The sequence below is a fragment of the Chinchilla lanigera genome, unplaced genomic scaffold (genome assembly GCF_000276665.1).
Source record: "Chinchilla lanigera isolate Chin_1 unplaced genomic scaffold, ChiLan1.0 scaffold00018, whole genome shotgun sequence".
Taxonomy (NCBI): Eukaryota; Metazoa; Chordata; class Mammalia; order Rodentia; family Chinchillidae; genus Chinchilla; species Chinchilla lanigera.
In genome coordinates this window covers 16,262,962-16,286,213 of record NW_004955419.1, presented here as the reverse complement: position 1 = coordinate 16,286,213, position 23,252 = coordinate 16,262,962, and the positions used below count along the sequence as shown (strand labels likewise).

At 36.3% G+C, this 23,252-nt stretch overlaps 1 protein-coding gene across 4 annotated transcripts in view; it reads right to left on the bottom strand.

The window, feature by feature from the left end:
- Lpar1 (lysophosphatidic acid receptor 1) overlaps positions 1 to 23,252 on the bottom strand; it is a 134,594-nt gene that overhangs the window by 38,489 nt on the left and 72,853 nt on the right. For all 4 annotated transcript variants that reach the window (XM_005382726.2, XM_013513299.1, XM_005382727.2 and 1 more), the window contains exon 3: positions 21,580 to 22,327. In XM_005382726.2, coding sequence (XP_005382783.1) covers positions 21,580 to 22,327 — 748 coding nt within the window. The remainder of the gene's footprint in view (positions 1 to 21,579; positions 22,328 to 23,252) is intronic.

Below are 23,252 nucleotides of genomic sequence, written 5' to 3'. Positions count from 1 at the left end.
AAAAAAAAAAAAAAAAAAAAAAAAACAGAAGTAGAGTAGGGCCTGGCTCTTAAACTGTGCCCCAAGACATCTTGGGATACCAGAGTGAATTTAGAGGATCACTACCAGATATTTCAAATTTGAGGAAAACAGTGACACCTAATATCTATCAGCTACCCAATGAACCTCTAGCTTCAGATACTTCACAGTTTTAACATTAGATGACATTACACTTTCTTTGAGGATGTTATGCCTTTACAGTATTATATTAGCATTGATAAAAATGGAGAACTGTATCAAACTCAGTATGAGAATAGTGGTTTCCTACCTGAGTCCAACTTCTGAGCAGATGTACATTGCCCAAGCACATACACAGCTTAGGAACTGTTACGAATGAGACAAAAATTATGTCTTTCTTTTAATGTATATGGTTTTGTTTCAATTACAAAATGGCTACTAATTTGTTAAGGCCTTTTGTTATAATTACTAAAATGATTTAATTGCATCATGAATGGAACTGGGAGTCAGCTCTTCTAGACAAGGAGCACTGTGAAAGAATTACTGAGGCAGTGAGAACGCTGAACTGAGACTTGATGGGAACATTAAATGGAAATTAAAGTTGTCTAGGAAAGACAGAAAAGTGGAGTATCTAGGAAGTGAGCTGCATTTCTCCTTTCAGCATCTCTCAGGATCTCTGGTATGACCACACCATCCAGTCCAAGGCAGATCTGTCCCATTGAGTCCCAGCAGCAAGACTGGTCCCCACTCATCAGGACTACCCCTTCTCACAATATAAAGAAGAGTGGGGCTGGGGATTTAGCTCAGCAGCAAAGCGCCTGCCTGGCAAGTGCAAGGTCTTGAGTTTGGTTCCCGGTACCGGAAAAAAAACCCTAGGTTTTAGCTTAGTAGTAAGACCATCTGATGAAAGTTACGCACTATGCATTTTCATAGTTCTGCCTGCTGGCTTTTGGGGGGGTGGGGGCGGTGGTGGTGTAAACACTGAGCTACATCTCCAACCATTTTCTAATTTTTTATTTTGAGACAGAGTCTTGCTAAATCACTAAATTGCCCAGGATAGGATTGAAATGTCCATCCTCCTGCCTCAGCCTCCCAGAATGCTGGGATTACAGGCATGCTCCACCATGCCTGGCTATATTGGCACCATTTATACTAACCTTACTTAACCTTTCGAAGTTTTACTGCTCCTCCCTACTGCTCATTGTACAGACAAGGAAACTGAACCTTAGAGCAACTGTATATGCTACCCAAATTGACTCCACTGGTATGTAGAAGCAGCACCAGGATTAGCATCCAGGAAGTAACACTGTCAACTACAACACTCCTCAGCTGTTAGGCCTTCAGTTTTTTAAAGAAGTAAATATAGACCCTTGCATGAAGCACAGTACTTCAAAGTGGTACATATATTTAAATGTGGCCAAATGTATTTCTATTTTTATGTATACTTAGTTTCTAAATCCTGAAGAGTGACTAGCCCTTTTCTCAGGTTGGCTGTTTGCTCTCATGGATACAATAACATAAATGATAAAAGAGAGCACCATTAAGGAAAAAAAGTGCCATCTGGTATTGGTATGAATGACAAAATACTTTCACTCCCTTTTCTGAAGTGTAGAAAACAGTACAAACTTGCCAGAAGGGCATCAACCAATAAGTAATCAAAACTCATTCAAAAGCAGTAAGGAGAATAAAGATTCATATTAGATCTTTATCACAATGTTATTTGTACTAGCAAAACAAGAAAAAACATATACCCACTCACACTGTTTTATCAAATGGATGTAGTAGGCTCTGTGTAGAAAAATCACATTTTCAAAGATTACTTAATAGCCTAATAAAATGGCCAACATACTTCTTTTAAATCACACTATATCAAATTGTATGTAACTGAAATGTTTGCCAAAGCAGTAATGCATGTGAAGTTTTGGTGATGGAGAAATACAATGCTAATAGAATAATACATGATATTAAACTGTATAAAAAGTATAATGCTACCTATTATACAAAATGTGACTGATATCACTGAGTATAACAAGTGGGAGGGTTTTTGTTTATTTTGTTTTGTTTTGTTTTTGTACTTCTTGCACCATCTTCATTTTTATTTTCCAAATTTTGAATATATCCTATTTTAGTCATCACATAGAAATGTTACTAAAAATACAAAATGAAACAAGGAAAAAATTGTATATATTGTATGATATCAACGGCAATATTAATTAGTACAAAGTGCCAGAAAGAAACTGTGCATTACTTTAATATTTAACTATGAAAGGTAAAATTATAAATGATTTAAATTTTTAAAATTTTCCTTCTTCTCAACAATATGCATTCCTTTAATAATTTAAAACATATTAAGTATTCTTTTTAAAGGATTCAATATTTGAAGGGGTAAGTGAAATATCAAAGAATAGCCCATTCCCCAAACACCACTTTATTTCAACACTCAAGTCATGAATCATTTATATAAGACTTTCTTAATTTCACACTACCACTGCATTCCATCTCCTCTAAGTTCCCATACATTTCATCTGTACTTGTTTAATCCCTTTTTGTCATGTCTTGGCTTTTGCAATAATTACTTTTGTACATGTAGCCTGTCATTTTTCCTACTGGACTGCAGGCTTTAGAACGCCAGGGCCATATTTCTTTTGTAATTATATCTGTCATAGACTTACTTTCATTTTGCCTTAGTTTAGTCATATTTGTAAATTAGAAGGAATTTTACATTTCAGTATTTATTTTTTTCTCCACACATTGGCAATTTTTACATATCACTTAAACTAAATTGCTTTATACACAGTTCTACTGCTTTTTATGGAACCAAAGGATCGCAGTCCAATCTAGTCATGATACCCCCAAACATAGCCCTTTTTGACACTGTTTGTATGTATATATATGCTTATATACATAAATAATAGCACATCTATGTGAAGATACTACTTTTACATATCATAAATACATTTTATATGCACATATGTAAGTATATATACATATATGATAGTCCATCTATCTGAAGATAATCTCAGCTCTGGTGGATAAGATTGTTCCCTGCATCCAATAAGCATGCACAGAAGCTAAAAAAACATTTATCACTGCTACCATACAGACAACCAAAGCCTGGCTTTGGAAGAGAGTACGAATAGCATAATCTCAATAGTTTCACCCCTTGAATAAATGATCAAAGGATGAACTGATGAATGAGGGAGCAGATTAATAGGCTGAATTCCTTATAGAGAGAACCTTTGGTTCATAGTGAGGAAATGTCACTCATCATTATATCAGCCTATAAAAGAAACTAGATGGTTCCAAGAAATGACCATCCTGGAAAAACAGTTGCAATCACAAAATGCTGCAGGTAGTTCTTTCTGTATGTGAGACACAAGGAAGGGATAATATGGTCATGTTCATGCCAACATATTCTAGGCAGCCTGCTAAGCACTTGCACATTTCTGACTGAATTTTGATATCCTTACTATTTGGGGGAAAGTGCTCTCCTCAATTACAGATGGGGAATAGAGGCAATTTAGTGATTTAGCAAGACTGTCTGAAAATAAAAAATTAGAAAATGTTTGGGGATGTAGCTCAAAAATATGGACTATATTGCCTAACATTACACAGCTATTGTGTTGGCATAGTCAAGATTTCTAACCCAAATACATGTGAGTCCAAATTCCAAACTCTTTAGATCATGCTTTTCTGACTCAGAAAAAAATGAAGGGGGACAAGCTAATTCCTTACATAGCCTAAATAACTGATTGACTGATTTTCTACAAAGGTCTCCATGCAGATGCATCCACCAGTTCTTAAATTAATTCAAAAATAAACATACTTTTCTATCTCTTTTCTTGAGAATATGGTGTATCTCTTTAGAATGACAGGCCCATATGAAATGTCCCTAAAGGTGGCATAATTCCTGAAGGTATTTTTATATATTTAGATCAGTTGTACTTTCAGTCATTAAGTTATAAGTGATACATTTTCCTAAAGGGCTATAACTACTGAGACTGTTTCCAATATTTTGGGAAAAATTACTTAGTATAGAAATACTGATTTCATTAATAGCAAGTGCTTCAAAAGCCAAGAGTTTTATCTTAGTTGTTTTGGGTTTTCTTTCTGCTCACATTTGTTTTCTCTTTCTCTTCTCATCCTCTTCTGCAAAGTAGGTGTGCAAAGACATATGCATGGAGTAATCACAGGTATTCCCACACTGCTTGAGTGGCAAAAAGTGTGTGTCATTTTCCTTAGAAAAAAATGAAAAATAGAGTTTAAAATTGAGCAAAGACAAGAGAGTGAAAAACTGAGCAGTGCCGAGTGGCAGCAATTCAACCTTTCCAAGATTTGGAATCAAAACACTGGAAAATAACTTGAAGAAGAAGAAAAAAGAGAATCAGATCCCCATAAATCAGGAAGAAACTCACAGGAAAATTAAAAGCCACAGAAGAGTTGTAGAAATGGACCACCACACATAGGAGGGAATGAAATAATTTAGAATTTCTCCCTGACTCTGAGCTCACAGCTCAAAGGGAAGGAAACTTGACTCTGCAGAAACAAGGTGAGTGCTGGCACCTGGAAAGGGCTCCACTAAGAAAAGATAGCAGTGGACTGGGCCAGTGGTTGTTGTGATCTGCAAGAACAGCATGGGATTTTGCTCCAAAGGGAGTTCTCCCACACAGCAGGCAACAGCCAGAAAGGGATCCCAGAGCAGGTGCTTGCCATATTGCCAGAGAGTACAACACTGGTTGCCATTTTAGGAAAGGATTGAGTGTTTTTATCTGGAACTCAGAACAGCTATGTGACAGTTTCACTTCAGGTTTCCAAGGGTTACATTCCCACAGTGACTGGGTGAGAGACAGCCACTGACACAGAGCGGGCTGGAAAGAGACTCTCTGAGAGGTTTGAGTTCAGGTGGGGAAGGACACATGCCCTGCTGAGGCCAGGTCTAGCTTGAGTTTCTCTGGCTTTGAAAGTATCAGCTTGGAGTACTTGACCCATTGTGTGACAGCCTGCATCCAGCACAGAATTGGAGTCTGACTGCCTTCCTTATCTATTGGCATGCATGACAACATATCTCAGCTTGGCAACTGCCACAGCCTCAGTAAATAGAAGGGGTCTGGAATGGGGGTCACCTCACAAAACCACAGGCCATCACCAGGCATAGAAAACCATGAGTTACTAGATTCCAAAACTGTAGACCCCAGAGGGGAGAAAAACCACTTGTTCAAAAACACAAAGATTTGTTGGACTCTTCTTGTTTTCTTTGTGCTTCCTTCTTCACTAATTTATTGAGGTTTGAAGAATTTTTCTCTTTCTTCTTCCTTTATTTTTTATCCTTTTTTCTTTTTCCCTTTTTCTTTTCTTTATTCCTTTTAATTTCTCTCCCTTTTATTCTCTATACTATTTCTTCCTTTAGCTTCTATCTTTCATTTGTTTTTTTCTGTTATTCTTATGTAATTCTATAAATATACTTCTATTCCCTAATAGGATCCTCTGTGTCACTTCTCTCTCCTCTTTCTCATCTCCTATAATTTATGCTTTCAAAATTTTTTTCTTGACTCTTCTATTCCCAAGTCCCTATGTTTCTATAATAGTATAGCCATTAAGCTTTATTAACCTTTACACAGTTAACTCTATAAAATTACTGTTGAATTCTTTTTTATATTAGCAGAGATATAGCTGTCAAATATAGTATGAATATATTCAAGCATATTTGCTGTATCTCAATATATGGGTTTTCTTATTGTTTATACTAAAATTCTGGATTTCTTTTCCATGGTTAAGGGTAGTACACTATTAGTTCTTAAGATATATCAATATCCAATTTGCCTTGGACAATACTACTGTTGCTGATTTGCTTGATATTATAAGAGTCACATAATTGTTGCTATTGTTTTTTTTTCTGTATGCCAATACCAAAATTACTTTGTGACATTAACAATTCTGCAATCCACCCCCAGAAAACTAAGTGTTGGGCCAGTTGCAATGCATCCTTCCCTCCCAAATTAATAGAGGCAGTTAGGTCATTGGGCAGAAGTAAAGGAATAGAATTAGCCATACTCAAAGTGCATCACTGAAAAGCAGACTACCTTGAAGAGATCTCCATACTAGCAACATAATCATTCCACTATAATCACCCACAAACCTCCTCACAAAAAAAAGCAAACAAATAAACAAACAAAAACAAGAGAAACATGAGAAGACAAAGGAGTAAAATGCCTCCTAAAACTCCCAGCTTCCCCAAACAAAGTCCAGGGGGCATCAAGAGTAAAAAGAGTAAAAGTAACATACGTTATTAAAAAAAAAAAAATAACAGAGGTTAAAAAACAGATTAAAGAGGTGCTCTGAGGAATCACAGTAGATTTGACTAAAGAGATAGTGGAAGTAATAAACAAAATTACCAGGGAGCTTACAGAACACACTAATAAAGAAATAGCAGAAATAAACACAAAGAATTAAATGAAAAGATTTCAAACAGAAATCCAGGAAATTAAAACTTATATTGAATGTATATAGACTGCAAAACCATCCTCCAAAATTTATGAAGCAATGTTATTTCCATGACAAAGAGGACCTCAAGAATTTCAAGACCACTAAACCAGCACTAGAAAATGATTCACAAGGATATCCAAGAAAGATAGAGCAAAACTAACAACACCAATAAGTCAAGCAAAATGAATACTCTGAGCAGAGTGATCAGTTAAGTAGAAGGAAAAAATAAGGAAATTAGCAACAAGAAAATAATACAATGACAGGAATACATCAATACCTTTCAGTAATAACTCTCAGTGTGAATGGGTTCCACTCCCCAATCGAAAGATGCAGATTTGCAGAATGACTCAAGAGACAAAACACAATATACAAGAAAATATATTTAATTTTTAAAGTTCACAGGTTAAAAAATCAAAAGATGGAAAACATTTGATGCAACAAGCAGCCAGGAAAAAGCAGTAGCAATCTAAACTTCAAAGTGGATTTCAAGGCAAAACTGATCGTAAGATATCATTACCCTGATTCTAAAGCCAGAAAAGGACCCAACCAAAATAGGGAATTACGTGTTAACCTCTTTAATGAACATAGATGCAAAAGTCCTCAATAAGATACTGGCAAACAGAATAGGATTTATTCCAGGGATCCAGGGATTGTTCAACATATTCAAATCAATGAGTGTAATATACCACATAAACAAAAGCAAGGACAAATATTCCATGATCATCTCAATACATGCAGAAAAAGCCTTTTACAAAATCCTCCATTTGTGATTTTAAAAAATGTATAGAAGACCTTACCTCAATCTGATAAAAGCCACCCATGACAAACCAAAGATCAACATCATATTAAATGGGGAGAAGTTGAAAGATTCCCCTCTAAAATCAGGACCAAGGGAAGAATGTCTGCTATCATCACTCTTGTTCAATATACAGAAATACCTTGGCTTCTTATGCAAACAATTCAATTCAAGAACAGAAGCATTTTGCAAACTTTTGCTTCCATTTGTGACCTTATGGATGACTAACACTGTTAAATTTTGGATGACCAACACAACATCAGCCGTCTCCCCCACATGACACAAATGTGGCCACCTTCCCTTAATGAACACAAATGTGGCCATCATCCTCAGAACTGTAAAACAAATTAAGTTTGTGAACCAAGGTATCCATGCTTTGCTGGAGAAGATGGCCTCTTTTGTGTTCATCACCCAATACAGAGTTTTCAGAGGAAAGTAAAATTTTGCCAAAAGCTTCTGTTCACAAATGGAGCATTTGTGAGCTGATGTGTTACTATAAGCATCAGGCAGAGCAATCCAGCAAGAAAAACAAATAAAAGGGGTATGTACAGGAAAAGAAGAAGTTAAACCATCCTAATTTGTAGATGATATGATCCTTTGCATAGAAGACCCAAAAATTCCCCCCAGAGACTCTTACAATTAATGACTAAATTCAGTAGCATACCTGTGTTCAAAGTCAACACACAAAATCAACAGTGTTCCTGTACCCCAATATATACTCACCAAGAAAGAAATTAAGAAAATACCTTTCATAATAGCATCAAGAAAAATTAAATGCCTAGAAATTCATCTAACCAAGGAAGTGAAAGACCTCTACAATGAAATCTATAGTACTCTGAAAAATGAGATCAAAGAAGACATCAGAAATTGGAAAGAGGGCGGGGATATAGCGCAGCAGCACAAGTGCCTGCCTGGCTAGTGCAAGGTCCTGAGTTTGATTCCCAGTACCAAAAAAAAGAAATTAGAAAATTGGAAAGATAGCCCCTGTCCCCAGATAGGCAGAATCAATATGGTGAAAACAGCCATATTACCAGAACTGTTATACAGATTTAACGCAATCCAAATCAAAATACCAATAGCATTCCTCACAGAACTAGAGAAAACAATCCTAAGATTCATATGGAACCAGAAGAGACTGAAAATACCAAAAACAATTCTGAGCAACAAGTCAAGACAGGAAGCATCACATCCACTGATTTGAATTTATACTACAAAGCTACCATGATAAAACCAGTATTACTGGCAAAAAAAAAAAAAAACAGACCTGAAGATCAGTGTAATAAAGTAGAAGATGCAGAAGCAACTCCAAACACACTCAGCTACTATATCTTTGACAAAGGGGCCTAATACATTGACTGGAAGAAAGATAGTCTCTTTAATAAGTGGTACTGGGGAAACTGACTTTCCACATATAGAAAATTGAATCTAGACCCATATCTCTTACTATGTACTAAGCTAAAGTCAAAATGGATCAAAGTTCTAAATATTAAAACAAGAACAGTCTGCTGGAAGACAAAACAGGTAAAACTCTTGAAGACATAGGTATAGTCAAGGACTTTCTGAACAGAACACCAGTACATAGAAATAATACCAGGAATCAACAAATGACATCATATTAAATTAAAAAGCTTCTGCATAGCAAAAGGAATAACCAATGGAGTGAAGAGATAACCTCAGAATGGAAAATTTTTTTGCCAGATATTACTTGGCTAATGGACTGATGTCTAGATTATATAAAGAACTTGAAAAAATTAGACCCTTCAGAATTAAAGATCCAATCAGAATATGGGAACTGAAATCAACAGACACTTCCCAGAAGTACAAATGGCCTACAAATACATGAAAACAATTTTCAGTATCACTGGCTATTCAACAAATGCAAAGCAACACTGAGATTCCATCTCACTTCAGAAATATGGCTATGGGGAAAAAGGAATCCTTCTTCATTGTGGGTGGAAGAATAAACTAGTATATTCATTATGGAAATCAGTATGGAGATTCCTCAAAAACTGAAACGAGAATGTCCATTTGACTCAACTATTCCCCTTCTAAGTATCTCCCTCAGAAGAGTTAAACATATCATACTACAGTGATACATGCATACTCATGTTTATAGCACCACAATTCATAGTAGCTAAATCTCTAAGATGCCTCTATGTCCATAACCTGGTGAATGGATCAAGACAATGTGGTACTTATACACAATAGAGTACTGCTCTGCCATAAAGAAGGATACATTTGACTCCTTGTTAGGAAAATAAATGTACCTTGAGACCATAATGTTAAGTGAAATAAATCAGGTACACAAGCTTCAATATCACATGGTTTCTCTTATGTAAATGAAGAGCAAAATAAAAGACAATAGGAAACAGCAAGACAGATCTTTAGCATATGGGAAAGGACTCTAGAGACAGAGGTAGGAGTATGAGAGGGGAGGGAAATGGAATAAAAAAGTAAAGGAATTGTAATGTGTTGTGTAAACATATCAAGTTCCTACAATGGAACATGATCATTATGTATACAGACATATAAAGAAAAGCAAATAGGAGCAGGGGCCCAAGGGAGTTGAGGCCAAGTTCATAAAAAAAGAATTAAGATATGTCATATACATGTATTACTACCCCCGATGAATATAATCAATAGGTGCTACAAACATGTCCTGATAAAGAATAAATAAATAAAATAAAATACAACTGAGCAAGGACAAGCTGGATGTCAGGTATCTTAAATAAAACCCAGAGAATCACAGTACTCTCATGCCGGAGTGCCTGAGGTGTTAATGTTAGATGCCAACACAAAGATTCTGCTACAGCAGGTCTGGGCTGAGGCCCAACACTCGTGCCTTGTTTAACAAGCACGCCACGGGACTCAGATGCAGGTGGTCCTTGGACCACACTTGGAGACAGACACAATGACGTAGTGCAGGCCTTCATGATACAGATAAAGAAGCTGTCATAAAGGTTAAGTGGATTGCCAGAAATGACACCAACCAGTAACAAACGCAGGAGTTCGAATTCAGGCAGTGCACACTACATCACATTTCTTGGCATTCCAAACATTTTCTGCTTGTTTTTAATTTAGGTCATTGCCCTATATAAGTCGCAGCTGTAAAAGCACTCATAGCTTACATTTGTGTGGCACTTCCTATAAAAAAATTCTCACATTCATTACCACATATGACCTTTATAAGAGTATTTTCTATATTTGGCCATTGAAGGGACTGAAATTCTGAAAGATTAAGATTCTTGCTCAAAATTATAACCCATATGGACAAAGTCAGAGTCCTGATAAGAACAAGCACTTACAGGTCCACAATCATGTTTTAGAAACTCTGAAAACTAAAATTACTATATCATCCCAGGAACAGTTAAAAATGGTACAAAAATTTTTTTAAAAAAAAATTGAAAGCAACCAAACTACAAGCAAAGAAAGATTTACTGCATGTTAAAACATAAAAGAAGAATCAAATCTTTTCGATAAAGTTTAGCTGCAGAATGAGGCCAAGGAAAAGTATACATGAGATGAAAAATAAAAGGGGTTGCTGGTTTAGTTGTCACAATTTGTGCTTTAAAATTCTGATTAAACATTAAGTCTTCTGCATATAATTTCTATAGAATGATTTAACATTTATGAAAACCAAACAGATTAAGTCAGAGAAGTATAGGAAAGTAAAGATATTTTTAACTGTGATGTATATTAAGTTGTTGAAAGGAATAGGGTAGATAAATATACATTTCAACAAATATATCTGGTCTACAAAGATCAGTGTTACTCTAATTCTAATTCAAATATCTTATTTATAAACATAGAACAAAAATGTCCTCAAACTCTAATCAAAATGACTCATCAAAATACACCATGATCTCAATCAGCTACCTGGCAACCAAGCTACACATATTATTATTAAAGTTACAAATCCATTATTACTAAGGGATGACATATAACAAAAATATGATAGCAATAAATCATTTATTGTGTAGTATACTATAGACTGCTCAGTATAAAAATGGAAATGTGTTTTCTGTTCCTGTTTCTAACTTTAATATTTTTAATATTTATGAACACTTCAGTGGGAGATTTTTTGCTTCAGAAGCGGTAAAACTAATTTAGATTGAAGGAAAATATTGGAAAACTTCATTATGAAGTTATATTAATCTTATTATTTTACTATATGAATATGTTAAAATGTACTACAGTTAAGCTGACTAAACAAATTGAGTTTCTATAACATTTTCTTCCCTCTAAGTAAATTATTTTCATATATTGATAGTTTGGAATATTCTAAAATATATGCCTTAGAAAGTGTTTTTGATTAAAACATCTTCACTTCTACCCCAAAACATGAGAATTTGCCAAATTAAATAAAGCCAGCACTCTAATCTCTACAACTTCTGTTTATTTGACCATTTCATCATTACACTCACATGTGCACGCAAACACACAGGCACATATGCTTTTTAAAGGATGTCTAAATACAGATTCTCTAGTTTTGTTCAGAAACTCACTGATTGCAACTCCTCAGTTTACAGCATGGCTTTTTCTTTGGAACTGGGCCAGTACACAAAGAGCAGAGCTGTGCACCACAGGCTCAGCAAGGTTAGCAAGCAAATCCTTTAGTATAAAATGGTGAGTCATTTGCTGGCTACAAAAAAGTCTGTGGACTTTTCACTTCACCAGTCTCTTCTGCAGGTCTTTTAAGGCTAGGCTCCTACACAACCATCTTCTCTTTCCCAGGAGAAAGGAAAATAACTCCAGTGAATGAATTCACGCCTGCCACATAAAGAGAAGCTTTCTGAAGTGCAGAAATGCCCATTTAGAATGAACTCATGGAAAACCCTACTTAAAATGCAGTGTTCTTTGTGTCAATAAAAGTCTACTTGGGCAGGATAAATAGGTGAAGCCATGAATTTCCAGTCTCTCAATGCCAGATTAAATCCCACTTCTTCAAAAAGACCCTGTTATTGCTATGTCACCCTATTAGAACTTCATGTTTGCTTTGGATCATTACAACAAGTCCTCTATTGGTGGAGGAGACCTACCTGGGTTTAAGTAAAGCCCTGACCACATTCAGTCTAGACACTATCATCTTCACTAAAGTACACGAATGAAAAGTAGCTTCTCTGAGTCACAAGGCTGTAGCTTAGACCTCAAAGGGAAAAAAAATCAAAAATACAAACACAAGAAAAAAATCTTTTGCTTGCATGGAAAAAAATTTCGTTAAAGTACTTTTTACAAAGAACACATCAAGGAATATGTAAAAGAAGAAAATAATGCAGTGATGACCTACAGACACACAGCATTACCTGTTCATAGGCAAGTATCATTTCTGGGAACAAATATAAGATTCTACACATTGGCTATAAACTTTTATTGATCTACAAATAACTTAAAGATAAATCAGAGATAGCAAATAAGTGGACCCCATGACAACTTAAATCTTCAGGATAATAAGGAAGCATACACAATAAAAAATAAAATCTATATTATATAGAGCTCCTTGCCATCTAAAAAGCTTTACTGCCCAGACAATGGTGTGTGTGTGTTTGTGTGTATGCACGTGTGTGCATGCATGCATGCACATGTGCTTTCGGGTTACCAGACAGAAAACAAGATGTTAAATTTGATGTTAATTTGCTACCTTTGATCAATTCAAAAAACGAATGTATTATACTAGAGTAAAACACAGGCAAAAAGTATAAGTGAATTATTATTTGGCAATTATGAAAAAGTCTCTTCTCAGAAATTTACATGAGATTTGTATGAAGGTTATTGTCACGCATGAGTAACATAATAATTGCAATTTAAGTAAAGTGATCAAAAATTTCATTCAATCACTGCATAAAGAATAACAGAAATAATTCCTCTGTGTGGGTTCACTTGGCAAAACCCCATATATTGTGTGAGATGTAATTCGAAATCTACTTTCATCTTTAAGTCTTTTTCAGACATTGCTCCCTCACCCTACAGCATCCCCATAGCACCTTCCATAGTTTATCATGTTATGCTTATTTACTATATTTTTATTTAAATTATTAGTCCTAATCTACTAAGAATGAGACCTCTTTAAGAACAAGGTCTGTGTTTTCATTGTTTTCTTAAAGGGGATCCTCAAAGATATTTAATACATATTTGTTGACAAAATAAACTATGAACAACTACTCAGTGGAACTTGGCTTTAAAACTTTCCATGAGAGGAAGAATGTGGAACTGCTTTATTATAACATTTATTATAACAAGTATTTCTTGAATGGAACTTTCACATCACACTGAATTGCAGGTTACACAGGTATATTTCTATTACAATTAACCTATAAAACTCCCAATCCAGAAAAAGTGGTCTATTTCATTTAGTCATTCAACAAATATCTGGAGTTTGTTATGTGTCGACCGTTTGAGTGCTGAGAAATAAATCCCTACCTTCAGGAAATGTCCATAGGAATTCTCCAAAAAGAATCATGGCGTGGCAGTAGATGTTTAGAAGGTCTTAAGTGTGATTTTTCCAAGGTGAACGATGACAAAACCCAGACTGAAGAATTCATAGGTGGTCACACTGAAGTTGGATCCAGCTTGAGAACAGCAATAAGGTCTCATGATCCCACCCACTTGCCATGTTTTCCAAATATTCCAGACATGGCCCTTCCCTGCTGATCAAAAGGAAAGAGAAAGAGGCCCTTCAGGGCTCACAGCTGCACTTTAAACATTATAGATTCATTGGAAGGAGCTGATGATTTCCTAATAGATTTTGACAAGGTGGTCTATTCACTTCCAAAATTCATTTTAATTGTCAACACTATGTAATTATTGCTGGAGAGTTAAAAGATGAAACTGCCATTTCCTCTGATGCTAGTAGGAATTTTCATACTTCGAGTTGACGCTCAACAAATAAGGAAGAGGCGAGAGTATAGTAAAGATGTATGGGAGGGCATCTAGGAGTAGAGGGAGACAGGAGAGAGAAGAGGGGGAGGAATTTTCCCATGTATTGTATATTCCCACGTGAATGTATTACATATTCCCATGTAAATATATTATATATTCCCACTTGAATATATTATATATTCCTATATGAATGTATTGTGTATCACAAACATATACTAATGGAAAAAAGGAAAAAATAAAAACCTTTTAAAAATTATAAAAGCAAAGCTTATTCAGAATAAAATTGGAAAAGCAAAGCTTATTCAGAATAAAATTTACAGCACACTATTAGAGCCAGGTGCTAAAACACAACAGTACTTTTTACTATATCATAGAATGAGGCACCATCATTTTATAAATAGTGAATTTGGTGTGTCAGTAGGTACAGATGTCTGAAAAAGAGAAAAGGAAATCGGGGAAGGATGTCCATGTGGAAAGAACCCAACAGTAAGGATAACACTTGCTTCCATGTGCTGGCTTCAGCAGCACATATACATTTAGTGAGAGTTCTCTGTAAGCCAGACACTGAGCTCCATATTTCACATTGATCAGTTAATCTAATGCCTATAACTACCTGATGGAAAAAGTCCTACTGTTTCAATTTGTCAGTTTTAAAACTGAGGCTCAGAGAAACTACGCCATTTTTGCAGGGTTATAGAGCTAGAAAGTGAGGAGCCAATGTTCAAACTGGCCTATTTTATTCTAAATCTAAACTCTTGATATCTAGGCAATGGTGATTCTCAGTCATCATCACAATTAAAACATCTTTGCACCATTTATTCTCTTTAATGACAAGGGCAAATAACTTTGCAACATTTAGAATCTCAGCTAGACAAGTCTGAATCACTCTCAGCAGATCTAAAATAAGAAAGAGCTCCATGTCCTGGCTTCTCTGTCCATACCTCAAAAGGAACTCTGTTAAAGTTTGTGTGGTTTAGGGGGGGGTTGTGTCTGTTGAAAAGTTTCTTCTGAGAAAAAATATTTGAATGGAGATGGGGAACAAAAGGGTATAAAAAGCTGGTTTGAAAGCTGGTTTCTGTCTTGACCTGAGCCCGGGATCTGGGGTCTGGGCAGCGCTGTGGAACAGCTGCAGAGTGTCTCTCCTGGCACCACCCACAGCACAAACAATCAAGGCTCTCATGAAGGTTTCCTCAGGTTCTTCCTCAAAGCGTCCTTTACAGGGATGCCACTGGGACCTGAGCAGACTGGGGGTAGCTTTAATGTCTTTTCAGAGCAACAGGATGTGTAGTTTGGTCACCTGTGGCCAGGGAATAAGGGACTCTGTGTCCACACCCTTTCCCTAGCAACAAGACCAACTGGGAAGTCTACCTTTCCTGCCTCGTGGCTCTCTGCAGAAAAGTAACACCCCAAGGTTCCCTTCTTTGAGATAATTCTCCATAAATGCACCACTCCCTTCAATGGGAAATAGGGTATCTAAAACGGATTATTAAAGAAGGTGATGTATACCTTTTATATAGAGAGGAATCATTGTCTTTTGCTTTTGTCCCATTTCTAAATTTCCTACAAGAAAGCCCTACATGGTTGATCTATAGTTGGTTTTTGTCCTTATAACTTTCTTTCTAGGATAATAAAATGAACCCTAAATAATCTTACAAATCAAATTGACCAACTTCATACTACAGCTGAAGGTACAGAGAAAGTAACTTTCCCAGAATCACCCAGATAATGTCAGAGTTTTTTTGTCTTTATAATTTTATTTATAGGAAAATAAAAAGAAGCCTAAATAATCTTAGAAGTCAAACTAGCCAACTTCATACTACCGCTGAAACTACAGAGAAAGCAACTTGCCAAGAATCATCCAGATAATGCCAGAATGAAGCTAGTTACTCCCAAACACATACTGACTGCACAAATAAAAGTGAAACACACACACACACACACACACACTTATAAACACACTTAATAGAGAAAAAGCTGCATAAAAGCAATACAATCCTGCTGTTAAAACAGTGATATATTATATAATATGTGTAAAAACTACGTAATACATAAGCAATCCAGTCTAGATGTCTTTGTTGAAGCTTCATTACATAAATTACCACTTAGTTATAATGAGGCCAAATTCAAGGAGACACTGTGGGAGACAGTTACCTTTATAGCCACGATGTTTACACCTAATCTTGGCTAGCCGCATAAAGACCTGTTGATCTTCACAAGGCAGAAAACGGATGACATTGAGTAAGGTGGAGGCACTGGTGGAGCAACAACAGCACCTCAGTGGAAGGCAGGAAGCCCGGATCCTGGTTTGGCTCCTGAGATAACTCAAGACCTAAATTTTTCAGTTAACTTGGGAGCTTCAGTCTCTTCATTTGTAAGATGAAGGACCTGGATAAAGTGATTTCAAAGGACCCTTTAGAGATCTGAAATTCTGAATCTGGACAGACACTTGCCTTTTAAAAACTCTTCATTAGTGTTTTTACAGAATGGAAGAAGTCCAGTGTTGAACTCTGCATTTGAAAAGCCAGAAGAAAACCTAGAAAGAATACACATAAATTATCTAAAATAGGAATCAGAATCTAGGAGGAGGGTGATCACATCTTCTGGACTCTCCGGAACAGTCTTGGGTTTATGGTGATTGTACTAGAGTCCCAATCAGTTAGTGTTTGTTTCATTGCTGAAAGTGTCTCAGTTTGGATGATTATGTATGAATATCCTACCTATAAGGAATTGGTGTTCATTTATCTTGTAGATCCCTTTAGCATCTCCTATCACTATAGGCTGAAACTCATACTCCTTAGTATGCTAGAAAAGCTTTTGACATTCCAGTCAAAACTCCGTCTAGTGGACTCAGGAAATGTAAAATATACCTGACTACTTTCGGTTTCTCAAAGTTAATAACTATTGTTCGTGCTGTACCCCCACTTCCCCTCCACCCCATGCTACAGTATGACAAACTCCTCCATATTCATTATGAATCTGATTTAGGAAACCCTCGCTTCCTTCACCTCCACTCAGGGTCACATCCCTAATAGCACATGGACCTGAATGCTTTGTGGCACTTTCTTGATCTCCTCTCCTACAACCTAAGCTCTGTGAATAATTTCCTTTATCTTTTGCTCTTTGGGCACATAATTGGCACTGCACAACATGTTTGATGAACTAAACTGAAAAGAGGTTCAGTGTCCTGTGGTAGAAGGCCATGGTCCAAAACATTCCTAGAGTTGAATTCCAGGTCTGCCACTTACAAAAAGAATGATTTTGACAAGTGACTTACCCTATCTTAACCTGCAAGCTAAATACATAAAATGGCAGGGGGAGCAGCTTTCCTTGGTGCTGGGTATAGACAACACTCAAGAAGTAGTACCTAGTGTTGACTTAGACACAGACTACATAGGCAATAAGGCTAATGTAGCTTAAGTAGTGATCATTTCCAGCACAAACAGATAGAACTAGAAAAAATAGTGTCTCCTTCTTCTTCTCCAAAGAGAAAATTTCTATCGAGATGTAATGTAGTTTATGTCCCTCGCAGGGCTCAGATGCAAAATCATCCAAATCTTCACCATGAGTTTCTCTTCCCAAATTCTGATTTTTCTCTTCTTTAATTATCCCCAACAGAAGTATCATCACAAAGAATAGTGCCAGAAAGGAAAGGACTTACAACTAGAGACAGCCTGGGGTCAAATAAGGAAGAACATCTCCACTGCCACAGAACATTCTCCACCGCAGAACAGACTCAAAAGGAATTCTTGGTAAAATGTCAAGTAGGGAAAAGTCAAGCCTGGGGAGAGGTTACACGACTGTGCTAAGACAATGAATGCGTTAACCACACCTGGAATAAAACACTTCCTGGGTGACAAGCAGCTACCACACAATGGAAAAGGGCAAAGGAAAAGAGAGTCCTGAGCAGCATCAGAAACAAAGAAAGGAATGTTCCCTTAAAGCTTTCTCTGCCTATGGACACAAAGCACACACAGGGCTGGGTAGCATCAATGCATACTCATAGGATCTCAATGCTTCTGCTTAATAGTACACTATTGTTCCAACTTCACTACAAAGTACCACATGCAGTGATAGCTGTTTTATTCTAAAGAAGCAGTACAGCATGGAGGTGAAAAAACACAAGGATTCTAGAACTCAAATGCCAGAGTTTGAATCTTAACTCCTACAGCTATTAGCTCTGTGGATTTGGACAAGTTATCTAGTGTCTTTATACCTCAGTTTTCACTGGAAAATAAGGACAAGAAATTAAAAACAGTATTGCGCTCCCTCAGGTTGTTATTTACAAATACCAATTTCTAAAGTAGAATTTTGCTGGGCACACAATTAATGTTGCAGAAGTGTTTGACAGAAGTAATTATTAAGATCCCCTACTCACTGAAAAGCAGCTTATCTACATATTGATATCATAAATCTCAAGGAGACCTTTATTTTTAAGTGGACTCCTAGGAATTCAGTTGTTCACCAACCAACCCTCCTCCTGATCATGAATACTGAAAAGTTCAAAGACCAGAGGTTATTTCAACATAGTTAAAATGAAACTGAAGAATGTCCATAGTTAATCAGCCCCAGAATAAATGAAACCAAACAGACTCATTACTGATGACTCATATTAGCCAGTCATCTTCCAAAGTGTATATTTTGATGAGAAGACAGAGAATATAATAGAAATGCAGCTGGATACGGCTCCCATACAGCTGAATAATGAAGCATTTACCACAGTGAATTCACTACGGCTTTCTTCAGTTTTGAAGGCTCAGAAACCTGGTTGTGTTACCACATTCATTCATTCATTCATTCAGTAATTACTTATTGAACATCTCCTTTGTGCTCGATAACTGTGACAGACTATGAGGAGAAAACACACAGCACAGTAGTACAATCCCAGCCTTCCCTCAAAGACCAGACAATCTGGCAGAGAAGACAAATATTAGAGATTAAAAATCAATGTCCACAAACCAAAGTAAAAAAAAAAAAAAAGTAACAAATTGTCAGCACACCAATTTACAATGCATTGAATTGCAAGTAGACCAGAACTCTTTGTTTTTCCAGAGAGACAGTCAGAATTCAAGCAGGAGAATACATTTTTTTGAATAACATTAGCATCACTTTGATAAACACTGACTGTTTAGGGCTGTGGATTCCCTATTCTAAGCTTTCCAACCCCTTCCTCCTATATCCCTCCTATCCTTCTACTTTTGATGCTTTTCTCACAAAGGCTACAGTCCATTTATTTAGTTTCTGCTCCCTATATTACAATCACATCGCCATCTTGCCTCATCAAATTTCTTCCGCTATCACCCTGGTTGAAGTTTTTCATATTCTAAAACATTGTCCACTTTGCAGGGGTAGAAACACTGTTATCAGTTCCAGAAGAAGTTCACTACCTTCAGTCATTACAGATTCTGCTTTCTTAAATCTCAGAAGACAACAATACTTCAGTTACATTCAAGTTTGGAGTTTATGCGATTTAGGAGTTGGGACACTCCTATTTAGGAGTGTACAGATGTAGACTGGTATTTAGGTATTTAGGGCAGATGTACACTGGAATTATAGCCGTATAAACTCTTAAAATAATTATCTCAATCTGCAAAAAAACCTCCATGAGACACAAAAGTTAATTTTACATGAATCATCAAGCACATTGTACAACAGGATATGCAAGATATGACATAAAGGTCAAAATTAAACCATGAACTTGGTAGGCTTAGTCCAAATTCAGTAATCTTTTGTTGTTGAGGGTCCTATGAACTGTATAAACAGCACATAATGCAACAAAAAAGCTCATGCATATGAAAAGTATCAATCAACATTTAGACCCCTAGCAAATAAATATTTAAATCAATATAGAAGTAAAGTGTTTCATATTAACTAATGTTATACAAAATAGTGTCTGTGGTAAACTAAGATGTGTTTCATTCATATCATAGAAAATTTGTCCCTGTACCACCAAGATACTCAAAGTCTTGTTGATGATTAAACATATGGGTAAACTATTCTTATACTTCCACTAAGCTTCTTTGGATGGAATAAGGCAATCTATCATCTGATATGAAGGGGCCCCTAACGGGGATATTAGCTAAGTGCTCCAGATAGTTAGACAGGGATTTAGCTGTGCCAGCAATTCCAAGGACTATTTCTCATTCCTACAGGTCTATAGGAAGGTCATAGTCAATACAGCTAGACATGATTTCCATGATAGATTCACCCTAGTCAAATCAGAGTGGGATCAGTGCCCCAACCAGAATGCTGATTTATTTAATGATAATTAGGACTCTGTCTCCCTCGACTAAAATGAGTGGAATTCCCAATGTTTCAGAGGAATCACATAATCCCAGGTTACATTACATCAACGCTGCTTTACACAGAGCAAAGAAAATTATAGGAACTATCCACTGAACTTCTACAGTAAAAGATGAAATCATAAAAATTTTGATCAAACAATCAAAGACATGTAGCAACCACTGTTAATTCCTATCATGTTGTTTTGAGGTCATGCATCATTTTTGTTGTTTTGATTGTCTTCATTGTTGTTTTGTTAGTTCAATTTTTTAAATAAAAAAATTTTTAAAAATTTGATTGCCTTGTCCATAGGGGCTTGTGGGGGGCTTTTTGTTTGTTTTTTGTCCATATGTTTTATGGTGCCAGATCAACTCCAGGGCCTCCCATATCCTAGTCAGATACTCTACCAGTGAGCTACATCCCCAAACCTTAAAAGTTGTTTTAAAAGATCTATATTTTTGTTACAAATCATCAAACACTAACATGAAACAACACAAAACAATTGATTGTCAATAAACAAATTTACAATAAGATAAGGTTTGGATAGACCAGAACTTTTCTTTTTGTAAAATCAACTTATCTCTCATATATAACCATAGGAATTAACAAATTTTCATGGAGTATTATCACAAAATATTATTGTTTTCAATCTTTGTTTAGTAAATCTATGCAAAACTTTGATGTACTTGGCTATAATAACAATTATAGAATGCTAAGACTAATAAAATTAATTATATATGAAAACAGATTGATATTAGAAAAAGTACCTTCTCTCTGAAAATCAGGACTATAGAGGCCACAGGTAAAAGTTTCCTTAGGCTCTAAGGAAACCTTTCAGAAGTGAAATGAAATTGATTGACTGGAGATTCTAGTATATGTTTTCAGTATTAGATACCAAACTCTTCAATGACATGTTTTATATTATCATCGTTATATTATAGCACTGAGACTAACATATTTCTGATTTTTCAATTGTACGAAGACTTGCAAGCCTTGTCACAGATATTTAATATAAAGGTGCTTTATCCCCTGATAATTCCTGCATATACACCTGGAAAATATTCATATTGTTGCTTACTACTACCATAAACTAATATAACTTGTATTAAGACGTTAGATCTATAAAGTTACAGGAAGACAGAACTTACCAAGTACAATGACCACAGTCTTCAGAAGACTCATCATGGTATCCCGATTCCGCCGGGGTCCAGAACTGTGCCGAGACATTCTCATAGTCCTCTGGCGAACATACCCAAAGATGTGAGCATAAAGAACCACCATTACCACAAAGGTCACCAAGTTGAAAATGGCCCAGAAGACTAAGTAAGAGTCACTGTAGAGGGGCGCCATGTTGGAACAATTCTCAATATCGCAGATACAGTTCCAGCCCACACTGGGTATAGCACCCATGACAATGGCCATCGTCCAGATGACCACAATGACCACCACCACCCGCCGGTTGCTCATCCGCGTGTGTAGCTGCATGCGGAAAACCGTAATATGCCTCTCAATTGCAATAGCCAGTAAGTTGGCCACAGAAGCTGTCAGGCTGGTGTCAATGAGGCCCTGCCGAAGGAGCCATGTGCTAACAGTCAGTCTCCGGGTATTGGGTCCTGTGTTGAACATTAGATAGAAGTAAGCCAACCCAGCAAAAAAGTCTGCAGCAGCCAGGTTAGCCATTAAGTAATAAATAGGAAAATGGAAGCGACGGTTGACGTAGATAGCCACCATGACCAAAAGGTTGGCCAACATGATGAAGATACAGACAGTGATTCCAAGTCCCATCACCAGCTTGCTGACTGTGTTCCATTCTGTGGCAAGATACTTTCCACTCCGGTTATAAAAGAAGGCAATAGACTCATTGTAGAAGCATTGTGGTTCATTCATGGCTGTGAACTAAAAAAAGAAAGGAGGAAAATGATAAAAAAAAAAATAGAAAAAACCCACATAAATCCAAATTTAAAGACGTACAGATAATGACAAGACTTCTCTGGTACAGGGAGCCAAAATAACAAAAGTAAAAAATTTGAAAATCTAATCCTGCAAAACATTCTATGATTACACTAAAACCCTAAGGCTTCTCACAGTCCTCAAGATTAAAGACAGTTGGAGTTAAATAAATGACAAGGTCTCTGGCTGGTGGTTGCATGTCATTGAAGTCTACTAGAAAAGCCACATGGCCCAGAAATCTTGCTTAAAATAAACGAGACAGACAAAATTTTGGAGACCATTGCAACTGGAGTATTTACCATAGTGAAATGTATTTTGTCCTGTTATTTGGGAAATCGGTAAACACAGATGGTTTATAGATAGGGTATCATTCTCCTATTATTCTGCATTTCTATTCTCACATAGGATGTTCCATCAGTGACAGATATTTTGTGATGCAGGTTCCCACAAGGACCATCGTCTGAACATTTCAAAGAAGTCACTATCCATCAAAGGTTCTTTGGCCAAAGCAGCATCTGATGTTCAACATTCCTGTGGTCAGCAGAGGCTACCCCCACAGCTCCTCATCCCCAGAATAGCCTTCATCAACACTAGAGGAGATTTTTTTTCTTTTGGAAGAACCTAATGTAACCTCCAAACAGTAGTTGATACTTGTCACTGCTCTACAAGAAGTGAAATATATTTAGGTTACATGAAATATATCTTTCAAATTTGAAGTGAAAATGCTTTATAATATGCTTACTTATTTTTAACATCAATAATTAGAATATGTTTGGTTCTTATTCATACTCACTTTAAGCCAAGAGGGATTGAGGAAGTTTAAAATAGAATAATATAGTCAATAAGGCTACTACAGCAAAATTAAGATAGA